General features: G+C 30.2%; 1 protein-coding gene across 1 annotated transcript; it reads right to left on the bottom strand.

Annotated features, from left to right (window-relative positions):
* Positions 1 to 5,331: 5,331 nt before the first annotated feature.
* On the bottom strand, positions 5,332 to 7,065 carry LOC110651140 (berberine bridge enzyme-like 17). Its single transcript, XM_058129995.1, has one exon. It carries the CDS (start codon positions 7,047 to 7,049, stop codon positions 5,460 to 5,462), a length of 1,590 nt encoding a protein of 529 aa, XP_057985978.1. The 5' UTR covers positions 7,050 to 7,065; the 3' UTR covers positions 5,332 to 5,459.
* Positions 7,066 to 8,913: the final 1,848 nt, after the last annotated feature.

Here is an 8,913-nt window from a genome sequence, read left to right as displayed (position 1 = left end):
CATATGAATCTCCAAATATTTGGTCCATTTTTCTTCTAGCAAAGAGTGTATACCCTTCTCTCAAAATTTTTGGACTTCTTTATTCTCCTACAAGATAATAAACATTGACAATAAGAGCTTACTATGATGACCCAGCTAGGGGGTCATTACTAGTGCTGAGAATGGGTCAGTTAAGACTACTGAAACCCATAGCAAATCTAAAACCTATTAAAACATTATTTTTCTCATATTGCATCGTAACTCAAAGCAACTCAATCAACACTACACTTTAGCATTCATTTCATCTCATAAAACATTTTATGAAAAATAGCTCTGAACTTGAGCCTTTACATCACTTATATGAGTACTAAAGTCTAGTGGTGTCATTCTTAAACAATATGCATATATAGATTGCTTTGGAGTTCAAAGGAACATAAAGATTTCTTAATATTACATTTTAAACTAAAGCTAGGCATAGCAAACTAAACCATCAATTTTACATGTTCAGCAAACTAAATTCAAAAACACATAACTTGGTTTGCTAACAAATTTATTGTCTCTAATACTGTTGATCTTCACCTAGGGTTAGGGAAAAAGGGGTAAGCTTGGTAAAGCTTAGTGACAGTTAATGTGATCCTTAATTTAATTAATTTTATACACATGGAATGTAGAAGGCACATGAGTTATCACAACACAAACAATTCACATAAGATAGACTTGTCATTAGTGATTTCCCAAAATTAAGTGCCCGATTCATAAAGATGCTTCTTGGAACTTTCTCTTATTACATAACATATACAATATGCCCAGCTCATAAAGATGCTCCTTTGACATAAATAGTATGCCAGGTGCATACTAGGCCTCACCTGGACTTGCCAATCTCATAACATTTATGATCATATCATATCCATATATATCATAGAGGAAATCAATGGGTCATCCAATATTTATTAAGCATCAATAACAATTTATGCATTTATGCAACATATTTATGTTCTGGATACATATACCTAATATAACTTGAAACGATGCATGAGAAGGAACATATTGTTTAATTACAAATATTTTAATTCATTATGATTCAATAGGGTTAGTTTTACTCACCTCTTGAAGTCTATCACTCACCACACATGTACTGTAGCTTTCTCCCTAGCTGCGTCTCTAGGTCCCTCAAGTCTGATCCTATAAAAGGCAGACACTAATGAGTTATCCAAATCTCTATAACTATATTTATATACCATATCATCAATTCTAGGTCATTCAAGTACAAGAAATAGGTCTTGGAACATTGAAAACAAAAGAGGAAAATGGCTAGCAAAAGCAACTTTAGCTGTTGAAGTCTAGAGTTCACAAATCTTTGAGAGGTAGTAATAACTTTGGCTACCAAACCTAGTAATTCCCAGAATTCTAGATTCATGATTGTAGAGCCCATCTAACTCCATCCAACCCGAAATTGACCTCTAAAGTTCCAAATCATAATCCAACCATGTAAACACATATCCATCATGTTCATTAACTCAAAATAACTTAGAATTACAACGTGCATTCAAGGTTCCTAAACAAACCAATAGAGATAAAATCTATAACATGCAAATATTTCCTCAATTCATAAAATGATTAACCTAACTCACATTTCTTAGTTCCAAAACCTTATCTAAATAACCAATAATACAATACATGGTTCAATAACTCTAAGGACCCAAGAAAGGTTACATGCAATTAAAAATTCACAAAACACTAGCAAAAAGAAAAGATTTTCATTTTTATTTTGAAAGAGTAAAAAGATCATTTAAATGTGAAGGTATAAATCCATTCTTCCAACAATTTTGATTATATATTCTAAAACATTAAAAATGATCTTAAACTCACCTTGAAAATTAAAACAAAAAGAGGAGTTGTCAATCTTCTTCACCACTTTTGTTGAAACTCTTATAAATTCCAAAACCCTTCTTTCAAAACTGAAGAAACAACTAAAGAGAAATGGAATTAATAGTTTTCAAATATAAAAAGAAAAAATCATTATTGTTTTGTCCCTTGCTTGAAACAATAGCAAGCAAGGAAGGGGGAGCTTTAAAATTTCAAAGTTTTCTTTTAAAATTTTCAGGCACTAAGCCATTTACACCCATGGCTGTAAGAAGACTTTCGACTGCCGAAGATCACTACTTCAACTGCCGAAAACCTTATTCATAGCAAGCTTCAATTTCCTCTCTTTTGTCATATAATACTCATTAAGACACATCATGCACTGATTATAAACTTAAAGCACCATAAAAAAAAAATGTTATCATTCATAATCACCAAAGACCTTTTCTAACCGTAACTCATTCCAGTTCCCCATTAGGGTTTCCAAGACCTCTTTAAGACCTTCACTAATTATTGGTTCCGGTCATCAGAGTTTAGGGGTTGTTACATTTATCTCATTTTTAAAAAATTTCCTTGCTTATGTACTTGCTGGCGATAAATTTTATTTTTTTTAGCAACAAAACACTATTTATCACAACTGAACATTTTGTCATTAGCTACGATCTATTGTTCATTGCTTATAATCACTCCCTAATCTCTCCTCGTTGCTTTTATTTTATTACCAATGACAATGAAAACATTTACAATCAATGAAAATTCCTCGCAAATACATTATTTAGAATGAGTTCGTCACAAAAGAACTATTAGTGAAAGAGGTATTTGTGATGAGCAACGACGACCTAATATCCATTCCTAAAAAAAAAATTAGGGACGACATTCGATTATTAATGATAAAAACAAGCCATAGGAAATAAGCATGTTTTTTGTAGTCAGACATGGGTACCATCTTTTTTTAATAATTTTTATAATTTAGGATAAGAGTATATACTCTTATAATTAGATATATATTTATGATAATATTAACTAAGCTAATTTATAAAACTATGAGAACATAATTTTAAATTTAAAAGGCAATAAGTATGCAAAACTTAACTGCAAGAATAAAAATATTGGCATAAATTGCAAACTAGTAGCAATCAACAACCTCCCAATAAATCAATGATAGAAAAATACAAGCCATTCTTAGACTAAGTTAAACTAGTTGTCTTCTAGCACATCACAAAGCATCAGCAATATGATACAAATATTCTTCATTTCAGCAAATCTTTTAATATTTTTATTGGAGTACCATTCATATCCGAGAGCTCCTCATGAAGGATATAATTAGGATAGTGCTCAAGTACTTGAAAAATCAAATACTTGGTGAGTTGATTCGATTATAATTGTGGAGCGCGAATGTTGCTACTATGATTCTTATTTGTGTCTCAACACTGAATTATGGCATTTATTAAGGATCTTCCATCTCTACTTCAAAACTCCAAAAGATCTCTCAATACAACTTATCACAGATGAATGTGCATGGTTGAATAATTGCCTTTTCTTACACTTCAATTGCCCCGAAGTAGTCTTTGATGTAGTCTTTTGAGCCTACTTATATGCTTGGATTCCATGTCTTTCACCTTGATTTGTCACCTGGGTACTACCATTGGCATATTACTGCTTATGTGTTCAAGAAAATCCTTAATGAAAGTATCTTCAATCCTCAATGTAGTCTCAAATTCAATACTAATATAAGTATCATCCTCAAGATTATAAACTCCCACATTTTCTTCTTCACCAATCCTCTCTTCCTACTCATTTTCATCTCCTTGGCCATCCACACATTCCTCAACATGCACAACTAGGGGTTCCATAGGAGATATGTACACATTTTTCCCATATGCATATGAATTTCCAAATATTTGTTCCCATTTTTCTTCTAGAAAAGAGTTTATACCCTTCTCTCAAAATTTTTGGACTTCTTTAGTTCTCCTACAAGATAATAAACATTAACAATAAGAGCCCATAAAAGCCTATGCTAGTGCTAGCCTTATCGTGAATTGAAACTAAGGAGAAATAAATGCACCTTAATTTTCTTTTGCCACAATTCATTGGAAGCCACTATTTTTCCCAAACTAGGATCCCACCCTAGGCTAGTTTCTGAGTTTTTCAAATGTTTCCAAAGACGCCAATTTTTCCTCATTCCATGATATTTATGCTTGCAACTGCTAGGTTCACAAGCATGTCCTATTATTTTCTTTCCAACATTCATTTGAATTTCATTCCATTTAAAAGATTGTCCATGCCCATTCTTCATTATAAATTTAAGAATGACATCACATAAAATAATCATCTCCTTGTATCTCCACTAAGTTGAGGGCATCTTACATAAAAATCAAACAAAAATATAATGTCACTAAACAAATTAAATATTGAGCAATAAAAATGCAGTGGGCCAAAATAAAATGCCCCAAGTAGAGAAACAAAAACTGCAAACGAATACTGTTATCAGATATTGAGCAAACACTGAACCTGTCACTAAAAAATGAAGCAAAACCTTAGATAATTTTTTATCACATCTCATTGTGGTAAATTCTAGATTGAACTTTTAGTTTAGCTTAGAGAATTGACATGATTGTTTCAACTTTTGTTATGGATAATTCTAGCTCCATTTTATAGTATATAAGTCATGGAGAGATCATAATTCTTGTACAAATTTTTAAGGGCTGCCGCAATTAAAATAGTTGCATCGAAAAGTCAAAAAACGGAGTGATTTAATAGGAAAGAGGATATAAGAAATGCATTGCTGAGATTGTGATTAATGATCGCAGAGGGCCATGAATAATATAATTGTTCTACAGGTGAATAGAGCTTGTGGTATTCTATCAAATGTAATGCATCTTGTTTTTAACATTGAAAACTGGATGGCATGAGATTTCATTTAGTTCATAGGTAATGTCCTGAAAAGAAATAATGGTTTTCTTTCTTAACATGTATCATTCTAGTATTGTATTACTTTTGCACTGGACTCAAATCTTTACTAGGCCTATTGACATCCAAGTGCGTTTTACATGGAATGATGCTTCATCTAAAACAAATGCTTCATTATTGTTTGTAGTTCATTATGGGTACAAGAGTTTTTAACTTCTAGGATGTTTGCAAGGAAAGACCAAAACAAGAAGACTTGAGCTAGGAACAATATTGAATTTTGATTGATGAAATTAGTTAAATCTATTGGCATGAAATGTTTGGGAGCATGTAACTTACCTTGAAACTGTGATTTCATTTCCTATATGAGATATACAGTGCAAATGCAGCAGCTATTATGTTTGAAAGCAATTCAATTTCAGGCTTTGGGAGTTGAGTTGTTGTTTTGTGTTGATAGTATGGTTAATTAATTGGAGATTAAGGCCTATTTGGTGTTTTCCCCCTCTCATTCCAGTTCTATTTCCTTCATTACCGCTAAGCTTTGGAGCTAGAACAAATTTGGTATTGTTTTCCCTCCTTAAATTGAGTAACCATTCATCATCTTCTTTTATATTTTATTTCCTTGAATTGTTTTATAATAAGGGTAAACAAACAAATCCTTAATTATTATAAAAAAAAGTATCAAAATACAAGCCACCATGGACATTTTGTTAGTCAAAGGGTGGAATACTCTGTTCATTCTTGAAGAAATTATCAGGATCGACCATCTTCTTCACAGCAGCCAATCTCAGAAAATTACGCTTGAAATATTTGCTGCCATAGACTTGAGCTTCCTGGAAGTTGGTCTCATTGCTTGGATTTCTTCCAATGTCAAGATCTCTATAGTTGAGAAATGCCTCTCTTGGGTTTTTGCTCACATATGGAGCCATTGAATCATACATTTCTCTTGCCAATCTTATGTGACGATCTGTAGCCTCTGTTCCTTCTGTAAACCAGAGAGTAAAATAATGAATTTTGAATAGATACCCAGCTCTGTGAGGAAATGGAGTTTTTGTAGATGAAATCTCTTTCATTATTCCTCCATAAGAGTTCCATTGCATTAACATTCCTTCCGTTTTCAAGAACTGCTTCCAAATGTTCTCCAAATCCTGCTTTGAAATTATCTCTTTCACATAATCTGATTTGCTTTTGAAGAACAACTCTGCTGGAATACTCCTGTTGAGTAAAGCTTCAGGAGGTGTTCCAAGTGGAATATTAGTCCAAAACATTGTAGATTCTAGCCAACTGACTTCTTTGCAATCATCTTGCTTTAAACCAAGTTCAGGGAAGCCCTTTGTCAACAAGCTAAGAAGCTTCCCTCTTTTTCCTAAGAATTGGCCGATGAAAGTGACTCTTACTGTCTTCTCATCTTCATCATTTTGAACTACTTGTGGTTGTGCTCTGATGAAAAGTTCTTTATCTATTTTACTTATAATTTGCTGCCACTGGTAAACAATATCAGTTGCTCCTTCTTCCAAGGTCCTGTCCACCATGAAAACAGTCACCTTTTGAGGAACTCGAACTAGTTTGATCTTCCAAGAAAGGATGACTCCGAAGCTTGCTCCACCACCTCCTCTAATTGCCCAGAACAAATCCTCTCCCATGGATTTTCTGTTCAGGATATTACCATTGACATCAACAAGCTTTGCATCAATGATATGATCGACAGAAAGCCCATATTTTCTCAACATGTTCCCATACCCTCCTCCACTAAAGTGACCGCCGACGCCAATTGTTGGACAAACTCCAGCTGGAAAGCCATGAACTTTACTTTTCTTGGCAATCTCATAATAAAGTTCTCCGAGGATTGCACCAGATTGAACCCATGCAGTCTCAGAGACAATATCTATGTCTATAGACCGGAGATTGAACAGGTCAAGAATCACAAATGGGACGTCAGATCTATAAGAAAGACCCTCAAAATCATGGCCACCACTCCTGATTCTGATCTGCAAGCTGTGAAACTTGGCACAAATAACGGTTGCCTGGACATGAGATTCATGCAGAGCAGTGACGATAGCTAGTGGTTTGGGGTTGTCAGAGGTTAAAAATCTGCGGTTCTTGATGTAAGCTACTAAAACAGATTGGAAGGAGGAATTGGATGGTGTGTAGATGGCTTCAAAGATTGGATTGGAGGCATGAACATGATTAGGAAGGCACTGCAGGAAGTTGGCAAGTACTAGTGGATAAGAAGTCGCTGCTGAAAATAGCAGCAGAAGTACTGAAAGTACTATCTGTGTTAGAGAAATTGAAGCCTTCATATTTCTATACTATTTTTGAGATATCAAGTGGTTGATCTTATGGCAATATTTATAGAGGGGAGAGAGGAAACTAAATTGTATTTGTCAAAGTCAAATATGCACACTTTGGTCAATATTTTGAAAGCAACGCAGTTTTTATCAATTGGATATTAAAATTATGAGAAATTAATTTAATATATAAAAAAATGGTTTTTATTACTCACAAAAGTAAGGGCAAAAATGTCATCAGAAAAGTCAACACAAAAGCTCATCAAATGAAATACGTTAAGCCATTTTTATGTGGTGCAATAATATAGACTTTGATCTTTAAAAGAAAATTGATTTTAAAAATGCTGAATTTTCAATTAATTATTTGATAAATTGTATTAAACTAGAGGAGTACGTCCAAATGGTACTTAGATTTTCTATCCAAATTATTATTAATTTTTGAACTCATTTTTTATAATTAATTTTTATAAAATAATTAGTATTTTTTAAAAAATTTATCATATCAAATTTTTTAACTTTTAGAAAATTTTATTTTATTTTAAATATTTATTACTCTTAGTGAGCGCTAAAAATTAAAATAAATTGACAGTAAAAAAATAATTATCAATTGATTAAAAGAGAGACCAACAATCAAAATTATGACAGATTAGCTTATTTAAATCAATTTTGAAGGTTAAAAAAACTTTTAAAGCCAAGTTAAAATTTTCAAAAAAAAAATTAATTAGTTATAATTGTAAAAATTTAGAAAAAAAAATTATTATTAGGTCTTTAAAATTACATAATATTATTTATTATTAATAAAATTGTAAAAAACAATTAGTTATAAGTATTTTTGGAAATAAGATTTATAGTAATATTAAGTTTTAATATATTAATTACTTTTTATTATAAATTAAAAATTATAAAAATAATTTAATCAACTCATAAATTTTCGCATCACACTTTTATATTTATTAAATTATTAAAAAAGAATACAATACTATAAAAGTAAAGTTTGGCGATTGATCGGATGGATTTTATAATTTTTTTATTATTATATATGATTCTACATAATATAAATTAAAATAGTAAGAAATTGAAATATTTATAACAAAATATATATATATAGAGAGAGAGAGAGCAAATATATCGATGAAAATTTAGTGTTAGTTTTATTCTATTACTTAAATTATTAAATTATTTAAATTTAAATATAATTCTAATAATTTTATTAATCCTTTCAATAAAAATTATTTTTTAATTTATTATACTTGAAAATAATTTGTGAATATAAAAATTTTTTATTTTATTTTTAATAAAAATAAAATAAATATATTTTGTTTATATATAAAAATAAATTATAAATTTAGCTAAACTATATTTTTATCAATATCAATAATTTGTTTAAAAAAAACAAGCTATAAATTTGTAATGTTGCTACACTTAAATTGGATTAAAAATTTAAATTCTTGATTTTAATATATAATTAAAACTTATGCGTTGCTAATATTTTTTAAAAATAAATAGCTACAAATTTTTAATAAATAAAATAATTTGTCTTTGAACAGATTAGAATTTCATATCCACTTATGTAGACGTAAAATTTTCATTTAATTAAATAATTATTTTTTATGATAATTATATATATATATATAAACAATTAAAAAAATAAATTAGTGAAAGTGAGATTTGGTATTTAAGGGTTTTTATTAATTTTATTATAACAAATTAAATAATTTTCAATGAATTAATAATACTTAAGGTTTTAAGATTATAGAATTACTAGATTAGGAATCATAATATGATTTTTGGTATAAGTAGATTATTATTAAAATAATTTTGAAATTTTAAATTATTTAAGAATTTAGCAATGAATATATTATTGCCAAAAATTATT

The sequence above is a fragment of the Hevea brasiliensis genome, chromosome 11 (assembly GCF_030052815.1).
Source record: "Hevea brasiliensis isolate MT/VB/25A 57/8 chromosome 11, ASM3005281v1, whole genome shotgun sequence".
NCBI lineage: Eukaryota > Viridiplantae > Streptophyta > Magnoliopsida > Malpighiales > Euphorbiaceae > Hevea > Hevea brasiliensis.
The sequence above is the reverse complement of the archived record's forward strand: the minus strand, read 5'-3'. Positions and strand labels throughout refer to the sequence as shown.

Bases quoted from the DNA above. Each gene is read 5' to 3' on its own strand.
- LOC110651140 (XM_058129995.1), bottom strand. From the start codon at position 7,049: ATGAAGGCTTCAATTTCTCTAACACAGATAGTACTTTCAGTACTTCTG.